At 36.6% G+C, this 19,001-nt stretch overlaps 1 protein-coding gene across 1 annotated transcript in view; it reads left to right on the top strand.

The window, feature by feature from the left end:
• Window positions 1-19,001, top strand: part of MYH7B (myosin heavy chain 7B) — a 77,008-nt gene that overhangs the window by 37,869 nt on the left and 20,138 nt on the right. Inside the window, exons 10-20 of the mRNA XM_083358256.1 lie at window positions 294-392; window positions 1,051-1,154; window positions 1,924-2,062; window positions 3,324-3,442; window positions 3,963-4,112; window positions 11,197-11,367; window positions 12,015-12,194; window positions 12,286-12,418; window positions 13,556-13,632; window positions 17,726-17,813; window positions 18,217-18,334. Coding sequence (XP_083214382.1) covers window positions 294-392; window positions 1,051-1,154; window positions 1,924-2,062; window positions 3,324-3,442; window positions 3,963-4,112; window positions 11,197-11,367; window positions 12,015-12,194; window positions 12,286-12,418; window positions 13,556-13,632; window positions 17,726-17,813; window positions 18,217-18,334 — 1,378 coding nt within the window. The remainder of the gene's footprint in view (window positions 1-293; window positions 393-1,050; window positions 1,155-1,923; window positions 2,063-3,323; window positions 3,443-3,962; window positions 4,113-11,196; window positions 11,368-12,014; window positions 12,195-12,285; window positions 12,419-13,555; window positions 13,633-17,725; window positions 17,814-18,216; window positions 18,335-19,001) is intronic.

The raw sequence follows: 19,001 nt of genomic DNA, 5'->3' as shown, positions 1-19,001 counted from the left end.
GAGTTGATTTTTAATTATAATAGTGTATACATGTAAAAATAATGATAATTTCCAAATGCTTCTGAATATCAGTTGTTGCACTTATATTCTATTTATGGGCTTTACAGAGTAATTTGCTCTCTATTTCTACTGTGGAAACAAAGTGCTGGATTGAATATGTATTTTGATTTCATAAAACTCTACTTTTGTTCCTCAAGAGTGATCTATAAAATCCAAGATTGTCTTTCTTTTGAGTACAGTTTATAACAAAGTATAGTAGCCTTGCAATGGAATTTTTTACATTTTGTTTTTAGACTTGTTGGAAAAATCAAGAGTGATTTTCCAGCAGCCAGGAGAGAGGAGTTACCACATTTACTACCAAATCCTTTCTGGAAAGAAGCCAGAACTACAAGGTAATCAGCATTAAAATGGTATGCAAAGTAATTTGTTAGCCAGCATGGAAGACACATAGAACAGAACAGCAGCAGAGCTATGTTTAGCAGTCTGATAGGCTGCTGTACATCAACAGTTGCCATCAATATCAATAGATCTGCATCAGCAACAAAGCTATAACTTCACACTTTTCTTCTTGTGAGCTATATCCATTTTTGGATCATTGTTGATTCAAAGACTTCTAATAAGCTGCATAGCTAACCAGCAATTTTCATCCCAGAACTTTCCCAACGACAGTGCATGCTTATAATATTTCAGAAATTCACTGAAACTCTGCTTATAATAAATCTAAAGAAAGCTGGTCTAACAAATATTTAATCAATAAAATATATTTACCGTACTTCTACAATAATTTTCAGAGCACTAGTCAAGTTTATCAGTTTAGCATAGACAGCACTGTCTAATACTACTTAAAGATTAGGCATTTATGTTGACAGTAGACATTAAATAGACAAGTTTAAAAAGTTGTTGGTCTTATTTTTACAGGGATACTAAATTTAAGTTTAACACACTGTATGTTCCTACTTCTTTTTTCCTTAGTTTTATAGGTAAGATTGAATGCATTCCTATAATATATTCCAAATCATAAATGTAAATCTCTAAATTATTCCATTCCAGATATGCTTTTGGTATCTTCCAACCCTTATGATTATCACTTCTGTTCACAAGGAGTAACAACTGTGGACAACCTGGATGATGGAGAAGAGCTCATGGGTACAGATGTAAGTATTTTTTCAGCAATGCAGCAAGGCTGTGGAGGTCTCCTTATAAAATGCTTCAGTGCTATTTACATTAGCCATGTAAAACAGTATAAATACCATTTATTTCAGTAAAAAGTGAATATTGGGTGTGATTCATATCAATAAAAGAAATTAATTTTGTCTAAATTCTCTTGTATATTTTCATATATCACTACTTTCAGTGCAGTTAGTCATCTTTAATAGAATAAATTTAAGACTAAAGGCCGATCATCTAATCATATCTCTACCAAAAGAGATTTATATTACATATATTAATACAAAATGATCTGGAAAAAAATAAGGTCTGTAGCTTATATGCAGATGATGTAACTGATAATGCTCCTGCAGTTTCTCCTGAGATAGGGGGAGAGAAATATGAAGTGATGGAAGAGGAGGTTTATAAATGCAAGTGTCTTGAATGATTACACAATAAGAAATATATATTGAAATAGAATTATTACAGAAAGTCTTTGTTAAAACTACTTGGCATCATTCATCAAATTCCAAAGGAATCCAAACAACAACTATTGATAAAAAAAATCTAAAATAGGCAATATAATACATTTTAAATTGATGTTTTTTAAATTATAAATAATGTTCACTTAATTGTAGTACCCTTAAAGTTGGCTCAAGCACTTCACACATTTTGCTGGTGTCCTAGTAAATCTCGAGTGAATTCTTTCTTCATTTTTTGCTTGCTAACAGAACAACTTTTTAAAATATCACTATCTTATCTGGTTTCTTTTTACAGCATGCTATGGACATCTTGGGGTTCAGCAATGATGAGAAGTATGGCTGCTATAAAATAGTAGGTTCCATCATGCACTTTGGCAACATGAAATTCAAGCAGAAGCAACGGGAGGAACAGGCAGAGGCTGACGGTACTGAAAGTAAGCATTTGTGCTACTACTTACTAGTGGCTGATTCCAGAGCAGTTGCCATGTTAGTCTGCTGCATTGCAAGCAACCATATACGTGATGTTTAAAGTGGAGCCTTATGGAGGCTTATAGCCAAACATTGATGTACATTTATTTTATGCATTTCATTTAACACCTTTCAGCAGGATGGGGGCTAGAAAGGATAGAAAATAGCATTCTAGTAAATATGTGCTTGGTACTAGGTATGGTACTAGCTATGTTCCCCACAACACATATTTTATCAAAAGACAGTCCCCATCTGTCCATATCCTCATTTTCTGAGAATGCCTACAAGGTCATTCCATAATTCCAATAAGTTGAAGACCTCTCTATCTCAATCATTTGGAGGTCAAAATAATTGCCATCCGAGGCAGAAGAAAAACAACTAAAATAATGTACGATAAAATGGGCTAAAAATTTGGTTATAATATACAAATAGACCAATGGGATAATATGTGATTGAAAGGATTTACATTGTGTCCCAGCCTTAGAGATGATTTTTATAAAATGGTATATTGTTGGTATTTGTTATTAGAGATTTCTCTAAATGTATAAAGGCACTCTGAATCTTCGCTGGAAATGTGAACAACATGAAGGGATCTTTTATCATGCTTGGACATGTTACATTTTGCATGAAATGGAAAAAATGCATTTATGATTTGTGGTTTTGATAACTGGGGGAAAACTGGATAATAAGAAAGAATTAGCTTTTTTTGTAATCGTAGACTAAGAGATAATTTTGTAATCGCACTTACATTTGTTACAAAGAAAATCAGAAGTTTCTTTCTATTTCTTTTTATTCTTTTTTCTGCACTTTTGTTTTCCTCCTTCTTCTTCCTCCCCTTGTTTATTGCCTTTATTCTTTATTAGTTTGTGTTACTTTTCATGTTTTTGTAAGACTTTTAATAATAATTTACAAATATATACAAAATGATTATTATCTGAAAAATAAAATAAAATAAAATAACTTCTGTAGTTTTCTAAGGTGCCATTTCTTCTCCTCCCCTCCACCTCACTCTGATGTTTCATAGAATAGCACATTGTTAACAAAATAGATGAGCACCAAGGTATGGGAGATTCAGTGGGAAGCACTTTACTGTTAAAGTGCTAATTATCACTTATTTTTAAATAGCTGGATAATAATTCTCATTTGAAAAGTTTAAATTTTGGGAACTCCTGTTTCTTTCTTTTTAATTTTGTTGTTAAAATTTTGTTATTTGCTCTTGTGCTGCAGGTGCTGATAAAGCCTCTTACCTCATGGGGATCAGATCAGCTGACCTCATCAAGGGGTTGCTTCATCCAAGAGTAAAAGTTGGAAATGAATATGTCACCAAAGGTCAGACTCTAGATCAGGTAAACATTTGGGAATTGTACAACTTGGCAATGTGACTCCCATATACTTATATAATCTTGTAGTTGGTGGTCTTAAACAAAACTTTTCTGCAATTGTAAGAATGAAGTAAATGATTATCTTTCTAGCTATCTTAAACCATATGTTTTTAAGATTTGTTGAGCAGAGATTTGCAAAACAGTCAAACAGCGAAGTATGTTAGTATGAATGAAGGGCCCTCTCCAAAGTGTGTGGCAACTGCATCCTCTGGAAGGCCCAGTGCATGGTTTGGAGTCCCAGGAGAAGCCTTGTTTGTGAAGGCAATTTCTGTAGGCAACCTGAAAAATCCTTGATGCCAAGTCTTCCAAATGTTACAGCTATCTCAACCCTTTGAGGAGAGATGCTTCACTCATGTTAAAATGCTTAGTGAAATTTCTCTTGAATACTTTTCATAGCTCGGTTATAAACAAAACTATGTATTAGATATGAATTTTAGAGGTACAACAGTTGTTCTGATGAAATTTTATTATCTTGCAATCACAGGTGGTGTATGCAGTAGGAGCTTTGGCGAAAGCCACTTACGATCGTATGTTCAAGTGGCTAGTTATGCGTATCAACAAAACCTTGGACACCAAACTATCCAGGCAATTTTTCATTGGAGTTCTGGATATTGCTGGATTTGAGATCTTTGAGGTAGGTTTGGAAACTGGCCAAGGCAAACACCTTGGTATGAAAGCAATTTTTTTTCGATTCTGTATTGGAAAAAGCAACAACTATCGTAAACTATGAAATATACAGACCAGCATTGTTAGCTTGATTTCTTTTTCTTTTTTTCCTGTGAAGCCTATGGCTGGCAAGTTGCAAAGTGTAATAATAATAATAACAATAACAATAATAATAACAACAATAATAATAATAATAATAATAATAATAATAATAATAATAATAATAATAATAATAATAATAATAATTTTATTTGTATACCGCCCTTCTCCCGAAGGACTCAGGGCGGTGAACAGGGCAATAAATACTAAAATACAAAAATATAAAAATTAAGAGGAGATTAAACAAAGTGCCCAATAGCTTACAATAATAAGTTAAAATACATTAAAACAATAATAAAACCCAAACCCATCAGGCCAGGCCGGCTTGTTCAAACAAGTAGGTCTTTAGATCCCGTCGGAAGGAGCGAAGGTCAGGCGCCATCCGGAGCTCAACCGGTAAACGGTTCCACAAATCCGGTGCGCCCACAGAGAAGGACCTCCCCCTGGGGTCCACCAGACGACATTCTCTGACAGGTACTTCCACAGATGATTTGTAATGTGTAGCACTGTAAGATTTCATGCTGTTGTTTCTATTCATCAACTGCATCGATTAACTTTTGGTTGAGCTGCAGCACTTTAAGCAGTTTCTCTTCTGCTGTTCAAAAGCTCTAGAGAGAGAGTGTGGCTGGTCTGGTTTTCTGTTTGCAAAGATTTTCTTTTCACTCTGGCTACTGGAATGGAGGATAAGAAGATGTAGCTTCTTGTCAAGAGCCTAATTTTAGAGCTCATTAAAAGACAACATGTGGTGGAGCATGGGTGGCTTTTTAGCCCTTCTATAGCTAGAGTACTGCTGCGGGTGTTTCAAAAATCAATGCACAGATGCTTGCAGCATGAAATAAAAATATTAAGATGGAACAAATCACAGATTAAACATTTTGTTTATTTATTTTTTAACTGACTTGAGGTATTGCAGACTCATGGCAGCAGCAATACCAGTGGGGTGCATGCATTTCAAAACAGGCAATATGGAGAACAATCTAAGCACTATCCCTTTGTACACGTGCATATACAAAAGAGGCAAGGCTTGGATTATTACACTATATTGCCTGATTTTGATTCTGTCTTTTGGATTCTGCTGAATGACAGTGAAGACAATGAAAGGTGATCTTCAAATTTCTTTGGGGAAATTAGGGAATAAAAATGGGAACCATGTGGAAGTAATATTAGAATTGAATTTAGCATTGGTTGATTTATATAACCAGTGCTTTTTTTCTAAAAAATAAGGTGCCGGAACTCTCATCTTGGCGGGCATAGGAGGTGGGGGGGCGGGGGGGCGCTGCTGTGGTCACGGGTGTGAGGGGTGTTGGTAGCGGGCTGCCCACCGGGGCCAGAGCCGGCATGGCTGGCGCTGTGGGAGCAGCAGGGCTCGCTCTATTTGGCGGGGCTGTGTGGGGTGGGTGGCAGAGGTGGTGTGGGCCAGGCAATGCAGGGCGGCCACTTAGTCGCTCAGGGTGAGGCGACGGTGGCACAGGTCCAGCACCAGGTAGGCCACCAACCTGGCTGACACGGGTGAGCAAAAGGAAGGAGTGCACATGGACTCCGCAAAACCCACCTCCCATTCCTTGGCCTCTTTTACTTATCTAGTTGAGATGGTGTAGTTGGGCAGCAGGGAGAGATGCAAAGTTCCTGCCTACTCGCCTTCACTGCAGGCAACTTGCCAGTGCAACGTTTGCCGGCCAGTTCTTTTGGCGCGCTCAGCAGCAATTCCTATTGGCTTTCAAAAGCCAATAGGCTTTTGAAAGCCAAGAGAGGGAGTAGCATAGCTTGTGCAAAAGCTTTTTTTGTGCAAAAAAAGGTGCCAGAATGCCATTCTGAGCATTCTATGAGAAAAAAGTGCTGCTTTTATGTTTTAATCTTATGATTTTAAAAATATATTTTTTCTATTGTAAGTTGCCCCAAATCTCGCCATGTAGATTGCATACAAATATTATATAGTTGGTAAATAAAGTTAGAACATATGTTAAATATACATCAAATGATAATATGCTTCCCTACAAAGTCAATTCTTGCTCAATGACAGACCAAGGAGTTAACTTGGAAAGGCAAGAGGAAAATCTAGAAGAGGTCTGTGCAACTTGCAGAAGGGAAAGGCCCACACTGATAAATTAAAAATCTTTGTGGTCTGCAAAGGAATGTTGGTGGGCTAATCAATGATTAGCACTAGGCAACATGACTTTCAGGCAGTGGTGGTGATTTTATTACTTTTTTTTTAAAAAAGTCTGTGCTCTGTCCAAGGGTACTTGGTAGGCTGCATGTACAGGCCTGGTCTAAAATTTATTTTGGAGCATTCAACTATCTAGAGCAGGCATGTCAATTTGCCATAGGTGTATACTATAGCCCGCCCAACCAAACAGAGGAAACAGATGAACTTTTTGCAAGTCAGTTAACTAAGGTATGTAGGAAGCGCATCACAATAGTAATGGGGGAGTTTAATTACCCTGATATCAACTGGGAGACAAATTCTGCACCAAGTGGAAGATCTAACAGATTCCTGGCAAACCTAGCAGACAACTTTCTCTCCCAAAAAGTAGAGAAGGGAACTAGGGGATTAGCCATATTGGATTTAATTCTCACTAACAGAGATGAAATGATAGAAAGTGTCAAAGCCACAGGAACCTTGGGGGGAAGTGATCATGCAATATTGGAATTCAACATTATGGAAGCACAAGCAATAGAATACAGCCAAACTAGAGTCTTGGACTTTAAAAGAGCTAATTTCAATAATCTTAGAGAGACCTTTGGAAGAATTCCATGGATGAGAATCCTAAAGGGGAAAACAACTCAAGAAGCTTGGGAAATTTTGAAAAGTGAGATAATAAAGGCCCAGTCTAGTACAATACCAACAAAGAAGAAAAATAACAGCTTTCAAAAGAAACCAGCATGGCTGCATAAAGAACTCTCTGATAAACTGAAAGATAAAAAGGACAAGTATAAGAATTGGAAAGAGGGGCACATAACTAAGGCAGAATATCAGCAAATAGCCCGTGCCTGCAAAGATGAAGTGAGGGAAGCTAAGGCTCAAAATGAACTGAGGCTTGCGACCAAAGTCAAAAATAACAAAAAAAGCTTCTTTCAACATATAAGAAACAAGAAAAAAGTTAAGGAAATGATTGGTCCATTAGTGGGGGAAAGTGGCAAGAAGGTGACAAGCAACAGGGAGAAAGCAGAACTATTTAACTCATTTTTTGCATCTCTTTACACAAAGGGAAAAAAACAGTTCAACCTACCAAAACCAGTGCCATAAAAAACAGAATAGAAATGCAAGTTAAGATAGGCAAGAAAATGGTAAGTGAGCACCTGTCCAGCCTAGACGAGTTCAAATCACCAGGACCAGATGGATTACACCCCAAGGTTCTCAAGGAACTGGCAGACGTGATCTCAGAACCACTGAACTATATTTTTCAAAGATCCTGGAGCACTGGGGAACTACCAGAGGACTGGAAGAGAGCTGATGTAGTTCCCATCTTCAAAAAAGGGAAGAAAATAGATCCAGGAAACTACAGACCTATCAGCCTGACCTCAATACCTGGGAAGATTCTGGAAAAGATAATCAAACAACAAATCAGCGAACACCTTGATGCGAACAAAGTTATCACTAAAAGCCAACATGGGTTTGTCAAAAACAGATCATGCCAGACAAATCTTATTGCATTCTTTGACCAAGTGACAAAACTAGTGGACCAGAGGAATGCTGTAGATATAATTTACTTGGACTTCAGTAAGGCATTTGATAAAGTAGATCACAACCTACTACTTGATAAGATAGAAAAATGTGGGTTAGATAGCATCACCACCAGATGGATTCGTAGCTGGCTGACAGGCCGTACTCAGCGTGTGGTCCTCAATGGAACTGCATCTACATGGAAGGAAGTGTGTAGTGGGGTGCCCCAGGGCTCTTTTCTGGGCCCAGTGCTCTTCAACATCTTCATCAACGATTTGGATGAGGGGATAGATGGGGAACTCATCAAATTTGCAGACAACACCAAGCTGGCAGGAATAGCCAATACTCCAGAAGATAGGCTTAAGATACAGGAGGATCTGGACAGACTCGAACACTGGGCACTATCTAACAAAATGAAATTCAATTGTGAAAAAAGTAAGGTTCTGCATTTAGGCAGGAAAAATCAATTGCACAGGTATAGTATAGGTGGTACCTTGCTCAACAGTAGTAACTGTGAGAGGGATCTCGGAGTCCTAGTGGACAATCACTTAAATATGAGCCAGTAGTGTGCTGCAGCTGCCAAAAAAGCCAACACAGTGCTAGGCTGCATTAACAGAGGGATAGAATCAAGATCACGTGAAGTACTAATACCACTTTACAATGCCTTGGTAAGGCCACACCTGGAATACTGCATCCAGTTTTGGTCACCACGATGTAAAAAAGATGTCGAGACTCTAGAAAGAGTACAGAGAAGAGCAACCAAGATGGTTGGGGGACTGGAGGCTAAAACATATAGGGAATGGTTGCTGGAATTGGGTATGTGTAGTTTAATGAAGAGAAGGGTGAGGGGTGACATGATAGCAGTGTTCCAATATCTCAGGGGCTGCCACAAAGAAGAGGGAGTCAAGCTATTCTCCAGAGCACCTGAGAGCAGGACAAGAAGCAATGGATGGAAACTAGTCAAGGAGAGAAGCAACCTAGAACTAAGGAGAAATTTCCTGACAGTTAGAACAATTAACCAGTGGAACAACCTGCCTCCAGAAGTGGTGAATGCTCCAACACTGGAGGTTTTTAAGAAGAGACTGGACAGCCATTTGTCTGAAATGGTATAGGGTTTCCTGCCTTAGCAGGGGGTTGGACTAGATGACCTCCAAGGTCCCTTCCAAATTATTATTATTATTATTATTATTATTATTATTATTATTATTATTATTATTATTATTATTATTATTATTATTATTTATTTATTTATTTGAGGCAACGTCTTATAAAAGAATTGCCATTAATTTGTTTTAATAAAATAATTTAAATCAATTTTTCACTTATTTCAAATTAAATGAACTATATTGGTTGACAATGAGATTTTTTTAGTACGTTTGCCAAATGCAATAAACTAGTTTTAGGTATATGTTACTGGAAGGAAAAAGCAATCCCTGCTGTGTTACTGACCCCAGAGAAGCATTTGCATGTATGCAGGTATCCTTAGGGTGCCATAGTTATGGATGAGAAATATTGGTTGCAAAGTTGGCATTTGTGGATGTAATACAGATATTTTGGACTTATTTTTGTTTCTTTGCATGTTTGATATTTTTAAAAAGGCATATGCTACTGACTACGCTTAGGCACATATGTAACATCTTTTGCTAGAATACATGACCACTGCTTGTCCAGAATGTGAAAAGTGAAAGGTTGTGACTAAACAAAATTTTAATGTACAGATAATACCACCAGAAATTATTTTAGCCTTTTTAATAAATGTTGTTATTGATGTTAAGCTCACCATGGAAAACATATATTGTTATGTATATACTAGGTTAATTATTTAAAGACTGAAGTGCAACATAACTAGATTCTAAATAATCTATTTTTCAAAACACACAACAGTCCAAACAGTAAAAGTAAAGTCCAAATTAAGAATATTTCATTCTTAAGAATTGTTTAATTTGAAGTGGTTTAGTTGTAATAGATGGTTAGATTCAAAATAGTTTTTAAGAGTATGTACAAAAGATACTATTTTTTTTCTAGCATCAGCTAAATTAGACATATTATATTGAGAAAAATGTTTCTCATTTCTTTCCATTTCTTTATTGATTTCATTGCAAATTTGTTAACATAGGAAATAGATTATTTTGTTATCTAATTTTACCTTCCAAAAGACAGAAGCAGGTGAAAAATGTGAGGTTCTTTCCTCTTGGCTTTTTTGAATTAGCTGTTTTACATTCTAAAAGTTTAGTTCCTAAAGAAGTAACCCTGTAAATAATTTTAATGTGCTCCTCTAGTGCAGGCTCTTTTATGACTCAAGGACTTCAACTCCCAGAATTCCTGAGCCAGCATGGCTCAGCTTGGAAACCTCTCCCTTTCCCCTCAGCATGGCTGGCTCAGGATTTCTGGGAGTTGAAGTCCACGAGTCATAAAAAAGAGCCAAAATTGCCTAGCCCTGCAATTGGCTTAGGAAAGCCAATAGAGGAAGCTTTTTGTTTTCTTAAAAAAAAAAAAGGTGCTGGAACGCCGTTCTGAGCATTCTATGAGAAAAAAAGCCCTGTATATAACTATCTTTTTAACATGGTAAAATTACTGCAGTACTGATTTTAATCTTTAAATGTAGTTATATTAACTTTCAATGAAGAAAATGCAACACAGGTCCTGACCATAGGCGTGCAAACTACTGTTCAAGAGTTCATTTAATTACTTTCACAAAGAGCTACTCAAAGTCAGGTATAAAGATCAATAGTACTATAACATCAGAATGTGATGTAGATAAAACCTAATATCTTGGAAATATTTTTAAGAATCACTAGATTTCAGGAGATTTCACTCAAGAATGCCAAAATCTTGGGAGATCTCAACAAAGAGACTGAGATACCATAAAATGGTTTATAACAAAATGGATAATCTTTCAATAGCCAAGAAATACTGTGTTGTTATTGGAAAGAAGTCAGGGCTGCCACAGTTCAAGAAGCTATGTGAAGTATAAGCAATTTTTAATATATGAATATGTGTGTGTGTGTGTGTGTATACACACACACACACATATAGTAAATTTGCTGACAAAGAGTTAAAGGGAGACTAGTATAGCTATTTCAAGCTATTTAGCTCTCATCAGCTGCTAGCCATAGGCAAAAGTAATCATTGCAGTAGACCAAGGTGTTCTATTAGACCAGTTTCACTGGAAAACTATATATTATATACAAAAGGACAAAATGCTTTGAGGCTTTTCTGAGGGTGCTAATAATGATTACATCTTAGGTAGGTGGTAGTCTCAAGTTCCTTTTGCTTCATTTCTTGCCTGCAGTTTAACAGCTTTGAGCAGTTATGCATCAACTTCACCAATGAGAAATTGCAACAATTTTTCAATCATCACATGTTTGTTTTGGAACAAGAAGAATACAAGAAAGAAGGAATTGAATGGGTCTTTATTGACTTTGGCTTGGACTTACAGGCTTGCATTGATCTGATTGAAAAGGTAAAGTTGAGACATACAATAGCTAGGGCTTTATGAACGTTGTATTATAAAATAAATCAGCTATGGAAAGAAGTACATGACTACAAATTAAAATCTGTTCTGCTATTCTCTTACTTCCAAAAATTTTTATGTATGAACAATAGTAAGTTTATCTGACTAAGCTTTTTTAAAACAGGACAAAATAATTCACTTTTACTGCCATTCCTCTTGCTCACTATCTTTTTTAAAAATTTCTTAACTGGATTCCAATTTAAGAAAGCAAATACAGATACTTTGAGATGAAAAGAATAATTCCAACAACAATTTCCTGCCGTATGATAAAATAGTCTTATGAAAGTTATTTTTCATGATCCAAATCACCTTAAATATATATCAGAACTATTTTGATCCTGCCAAATGAAACTGTTTTCATATGAATAGAATAGTTCTACTTGACAAAATATAATGAATCCATCCATTTTTCTGTAAACTCTAACTTCACATGAGCCCTAATTCAGAATAGGCAAAATTAATTTTTAATAATAATTAATAATGTGCTAGTTAGTAATTATTTATAATGTGAGCGGTCCACCATTTTATTGGATGAAATAAATATAAGTCCAATTAAGATTGCTACTAAAATGTTGGTGAATATCCCTTTTTTATAGCCACTTGGTATTCTCTCTATTCTGGAGGAAGAATGTATGTTTCCTAAGGCTTCTGATATGACATTCAAGGCCAAGCTGTATGACAATCACATTGGGAAATCACCCAACTTCCAGAAGCCCCGGCCAGATAAGAGGCGCAAATATGAGGCCCACTTTGAGTTGGTGCATTATGCAGGAGTGGTATGTAATAGTTCCCAACTTCCTACCTTATAGACTTAAAACTAATGTTTGCATTGTTCTGATTCTGTTATTTTTGACCATTTATCAACAGGTGCCCTATAATATAGTTGGCTGGCTAGATAAGAATAAGGATCCTTTGAATGAGACAGTGGTAGCTGTCTTCCAGAAATCTCAAAATAAGCTGTTGAATAGTTTATATGAAAACTATGTCAGCTCTTCTTCAGGTGAGTTGTATTGCCATGCTTGCTTATTTTATATGGCACTGAATATAGTATATGTGAGTACATAGGAACAGTTATGCTACATTAATGAAAGATCTATTTGATCAAATTTTCAATTTCCAACAGCCAGGAATTTCCAGGAAACAATCTCTTTCCTCTATATTTTCCTCACAATTTTCTCTATTATATCTAAAATTTGATTTGATAGGCTTCTAAATGACCACACATATCACTGAAAACACTGTTGCAGATAAGCAGTAGAGGTCCCTTAGATAGTATTCAAAATCTTTGATTGGTGTGATATGGAATTTGGCCAACTGAAGTGATCAAGAAAGATAAGGTATATACTCATTGCTCAGATTAGGGTGGAAAAGACATGATAAAATAACTTTTATCTTCAAATATTTCAAAGGCAATATCATAAATAATTGTAAACCAATAAGATATAGTTGGTAATCTCTCTTGAAAAGAATGTAACTAGACGTTGGAACTATAAGCAGAGAAGAGAATTGTGCACAACTTAAATGGTTCAGATTGAAATGGTTCAATCAAGCCCTGCTGAATTTTTGTCTAGCCTTAAAACCTGTAGTCCATCTGCCCTTTTCTTTTTCTTATTATCACAAGAGGAATAAGCATTCCACATCTCATTTTAAGCAATGTACATCTTAAGTGTGTTCTGAGATCATATCATTTGTGGATGTTATATTTTGGGTTCAAGAGAAACACTGAATCAAGAGTTTGAGAGTAAGTTTTAGAAGCAAATATTTGAGGAAAGCTGTTCCTTTATTCACCAGAATTGCCAAGAGACATATGGACATATTTAGGGTTGCTCATGCTAATGTTATAGACTATCCTACAGATCATTTTAAATGTTTCATTATATAATTATATAAATTGCTTTATTCGTTTGGGTCTTCATTTTATTTGTATTCTAATATACCTAGCAGATCTGAAGACAGTATTTATTCTTGGCATTCTCTCATCAAGAAAGCAGCTAGGCTCAATGTAGTAGGTAGACTTAAAATATTAATTGTTTAGAAACTCAGGCACTAGAGTTAGTCTCCCAGTTGTTAAAAACTAAATGAGCACCCAAACTAAATTAATTCCACTAAAGTAATATATTGAAATTTTATTTGATAGATGAGCCCCCCAAATCAGGTGTCAAAGAGAAGCGTAAGAAGGCAGCTTCATTTCAAACTGTGTCTTCAATGCACAAGGTAAGCATTTGATACATTGGAACAAAAATCACTAGTTAACTCTACAGAATTGTACTTGATTCAGTTAATAGGTATGTTGATAGTTCTTCCAGGCAACTTTCTAAAAATCACCAATTATAAATTTGAATCCCAGGCAGACACCTTAAAGCTTGGTTCTTCTCCCCAAATGGTCCAGTATTGTCCTTTCTTGGCAAAAAGGATATGAGGGAATTCGTATCAGTGATTATCCCTATAGTATCAATTCTTGGTGAACATCTTCATTTCACATTCAAACTGAATTGGAAGAATACTTGAAAGAAAACTAATTCCCTCTATGACAGGGAAATGCTTATTTCTGCTCCGGTGGTGTTTTGTTCTACATGGTTCCCGGCTGCTTCTCCGTTGCTGAGGGAGAGGCAGTTAAGACTTGCAGTGATGTTTAGATAATTTATTACATAAACATCACTTTAAGTCTGTGCTATTTCTCTCCTCACTATTGACTGCAGGAAGGAAAACCTTTGGGAAGAAGGAAACAAATGTGGATTTTTCAGTGCTTGCAGCAACTGCCTCCCCTCCTGATTTTTTTTTGCCTTGGGAGAGAATTAGCTAGACCTAATTCTCATTGAACCAATGAATTGCATTCATCTCTGTGAAGTCCATTTGACTGGGAGCCAAGCTTTCAGAACTTAGAAGAGAAAGTTCTTGAGATCATGGGGTTTAAAGCATAAATACTAAAACAATAGAGTCATGCTGATAACACATTACTATTCTTTACTATCCAACTCCAAGGAAACAACTGATATTCTTGAATGTTGTCTATATTCAGTAAAGAGCTGGATAAGAGAGAATGAGATAAATTTAAGTAGGAAACTGGACTCAGAGACTGCGATTCAGCTGGTTTGCGGTGAAATGAGCAGGTCCACATTTTTTTCTTGCATTCAGTCATGTCCAATTCTCAGAAACTGCCTGGACAAGTCCCTGCAGTTTTTTTGGCAAGGTTTTTCAAAAATGGTTTGCCATTGCCTCTTTCCTGAGAGAAAGTAACTAAGCCAAGACCACTCAGCTAGTTTTGTGCCTAAGGCAGGAGAACTCACAGTGTCTTGGTTTCTAGCCTTGTGCCTTTACCACTACACCAATCTGACTCTCAGCTCCACATTATGTGAATGCTTTGTCATTTTTAGCTGTCCCTGGATTTGTAGGTGGTGACCAAATAAAAAAGAAAACAGTTGACAAAATTACATCTAATGCATTAACAGCAACTTTTTCTGAGCACTTGGATTTGGCAATAGTTACCCATATTTTTGTACCTATTATGTTAACTAATCCAATATGACCTACTGTATATGTGACTAAGTATCTGGAAACACCAGTTGGTGCAGAATATAACACTGCAAAGTGCATGGATCACATGATGCCTTGTACTATACTGAAAAATCTGTAGTTGTTCTTAATTACTTTAAGAAATTGGTTTTAATTTTACAAACACCTTAAGACCTAACTATCTGAAAGACCTCATATCCCATTATGAGCCTGCATAAATGCCCCAAGTGTCAAAAGCTCACTAAGCCTGCATAACTTCCAGGCTGTTGGATGCACATCCTTGGCCACATATTTGAGTTTAGATGGCCAAATAGGGATAAGTTTGCTGTGGAAGAGATAATTGTCTGAACATTTATGTGGTTCTGTGAACTTGGCAGGAGAGTTGCATAATAAAATTTTCATCTGGTCGAAACTTCAATGCGTCCTTTGGCATGTATAAAGTGAGTGGGATAAGTAAGCTATTTTCCCAGACATCTGTAGATAGCATTGGTAATAATCCAGACATGATCATAATAATCATGCTAGATATATATACCCTTTTGTGTGTATGTTCATTTTGGGGACAATACAAATAAAAAAGAAGCCAAATTCTTCCCATAATTACCAATTATCTTTGTGTCCATCTATATCCACAGAAAACTGCAATGAAGCCAAAATGACAAAATAGGCAGGATGATATCAGCATGCAAATGTTGACTTTACATACTCCCAATAGCTAGCACAAGTACAGGTAGTCCTCAACTTACGACCACAGTTGAACCAAAAATTTATGTTGCTATGTAAGAAATTTGTTAATTGAGTTTTGCCCCTTTTAATTACTTTTTTTTGCCATACTTGTTAAGTGAATCAGTTGTTAAATTCGTAACACGGTTGTTAAGTGAAATTGGTTTTCCCATTGACTTTGCTTGTCAGAAGGTTGCAAAAAGGGATCACGTGACTCCAGGACACTGCAATGGTCATACATGTGAGTCAGTTATCAAGCATCCAAATGTAAATCACATGACCATGGGCATGCTGCAACAGTCATAACTGTGAAAAATAGTCATAAGTCACTTTTTTCAGGGTCATTGTAACTAAAAATGATCACTAAGCAAACTGTTGTAAATTGAGGACTATCTGTATATAGGTTGCAGCATTTGTTTGACGGCATTGCCACAAATATTTTGTTCTCTGCTTCCTCCACCCCTCCACCATGTCCCAGATCTCATTTATAATGTCTCCAATTAAAAGTATATCAGAAAATAGGATTAGGAAATATCTCTAAGAATTTGTAGAACAGGGGTCCCCAACCCATGGTCCATGGACTGGCACCGGGCCATGGCACGTCAGCAACCAGACTGCACAACTAAGTGAAGCCCCATCCGTGGGATGCAGGCAGCATGAGAAACTGGAAAAACCTCTCTTCACGGAACCGTCCCGGGTGCCCAAAGGGTTGGGGGACACTGCTGTAAAATAGCTCTTGCTCTATCTCAGTAGGAGTCAGGTTCAGATAATTATTTTATTTTATTTTATTATTTTATTATTTTATTTTATTTTATTATTTATTTTATTACTTTTTATTATTTTATATTTTATTTTATTTTATATTACTGAAATCCGCATAGACTATATATTAACAATAAAAACAATAAATTCAAGTTCCCTGAAGATGGGCTCCATCACAAGTCCAAAAGCTCTGAAGAATAAGCCCCTGGTCCTGTTTACCAACCCAGATTCGATCTTTCAAAAGAGTATATACACATTAAAATAAAAACAATGTAATAATTCCATAATACAAAGGACATGTGATCAACTCATCATTCTCTAATCATTCCTCAGAACAACTCATTTTTTGTTAAAACCATCAGGTTAATGTTGATTAAGACCATTGCCAGCCTTACAGGTTGTCTATTCCTTAACATGGGAGCCACAACAGAGAAATATTTTTTTGAATTACACCAGGTACAGGACCTGTGGCAGGACAATAGTATGGCTATAGTGAATTTCATTTGCCAGCAAGTGAGTTAATACACTTTGGGCCAACTTCCCAAAGTAGTCTTCCAAAGAAGCTTTATATAGGATACATTGCATTAGTTCAGGTGAGGTGTGGTAAGGGCATGAATCACTTTACCTTCCCTCATATTTTTTTCCGCATGAGGTATTTTTCTCTCAACTCATTTTCAGCATCAGAACTTGGTTGAAGAGAAAAGCATCTTAGGGAAAGGACTACTGAGAAGTAAACCTCGGCTAAGAATGAATTTCTCTCCCTCTCGCTCCCCACTCTAAAAATAAGTTTCCTCTTCTTTCTTTGTACATGATTGGGACAGAGCTAGAGTGAGCATCTCTTTGACATTTCCTATATGCATCCTGCCTGATTTGACATGGGGATTATATCTGCTTGAAGATAAATTCATCTGAAATTATTGGAGAGCTCCTCTCTGAAATTTCAAAAGTAGGAAGAAAAAAAAGGGAGAGCGAGATATTTTTATTCCACCTTCCAGATAGAAGCTTCTAAGACAATGTATAGGTTACAATCAAAAATAACATTTAAATGCCCTTCTATTTAAAGGTGAAATCCAGAAGGAAGAACTTTTTTGTCTTTTTTTCCCTGGCCAAACACTTGGCTTATTTTTAACACACAGAGAAAGGGTTCAGTAAAGATTATAATATTGGACCAGCTTTGTATTGGGGGAAGTAGGGCTTCATTTACCTGCTTCATGGCATGTTCATGGCAGGAGTAATACATGTTAAAATTTGACTTACAAATGGAATGAGAGCAAATGAAGCTATTTAACTTTATATGTCTGCCTTACAGGAAAACCTGAACAAACTGATGACCAATTTGCGTGCTACACAGCCCCATTTTGTCCGCTGCATTATTCCTAATGAAACAAAGACTCCAGGTACAGAATTTGAAAAAGATTACATGAAACAGATGTGATGAAATGCTTGGGGGAAGGTCCACATATATAAGACACTATAATTTGTTTAGCACTGACTTTTTGTTGTATGTAACACAAAAAGTTGCAATAAGTTTTTTAAAAATATTGAGTGAGGCTGGCATTTTAAACATTTTGAAACTTATATCTGGATAACTGTGCTTTCAATCAGGGTGAAAAGGTGTTAATTTCTTTTCTCACCTTTTATATTCTTCATTTCTGTGCATTTGGTAACTAGGACTGTTTAATTTGACAGTTTTTAACTTAATTTTCCCTCCATTTTTATGACTTTATTTAGGTTTAAGTTCTTTAGTTTGGGGAAGAGGTTGTTATTGCTGAATACACCTTCTCTTTTTTTCCTGTGCAGGAGCCATGGACCCTTTCCTGGTGCTGCATCAGCTGCGGTGTAACGGTGTCCTCGAGGGCATTCGCATCTGTAGGAAAGGGTTTCCAAATAGGATCCTCTATGCTGACTTCAAGCAGCGGTAACCAGTCCTCCTATTTCCTATGTAAAGATACTAGCATTTCTCTCCTGTTAAGAACATAAGCAGGTGGTAAAATTGTAGAATCTAGTCATTGGAAGAAAGCGTGAATTTCTGACAGTATCATACTATTTATTTATTTATAAAATTTATTGGCTACACATCTTATCATAGGATAACTCTGGGCGGCTTGCAGTTACATATACAGTTAAAACACAAACAGTCAAAACCAGACATTAAAATCAAGGACACATGGGGAAAGTGGGGGAGGAATGGGGGGAGGTGGGATTACTTAATCAATCACCTCCATTGCGCTGTTCTCCCACTGGGATCCCAAGCTGACTGGCAGAGCCATATCTTTAGGCCCTTATGAAAAGATAGGAGGGTTGGGGCCAACCTCATATGGGGGGGGAAGATGTTCCAGAGGGCAGGAGCAACAGCAGAGAAGGCTTTTCTCCTGGGTCTTGCCAGCCAGAATAATCAGGCTAATGGGATCTGCAGCATGCCTCCTGTGCTAGCAAGAATGGAACGGGCCAATCCCAGTGACGTGAAACTACACTTAATAAATAGATATCACACATTTATTTCTCTTTTATTCTTGTTTTACTGCCAGGACCCCAGAATAAATAGGGTCTGTTAACAACAAAACTGCATTTCCCAGAATTCTCTG

Source organism: Vipera ursinii (genome assembly GCF_947247035.1).
Source record: "Vipera ursinii genome assembly, chromosome: 3".
In the NCBI taxonomy this organism is placed as follows: Eukaryota; Metazoa; Chordata; class Lepidosauria; order Squamata; family Viperidae; genus Vipera; species Vipera ursinii.
This window is presented reverse-complemented; position numbering and strand designations above follow the sequence as displayed.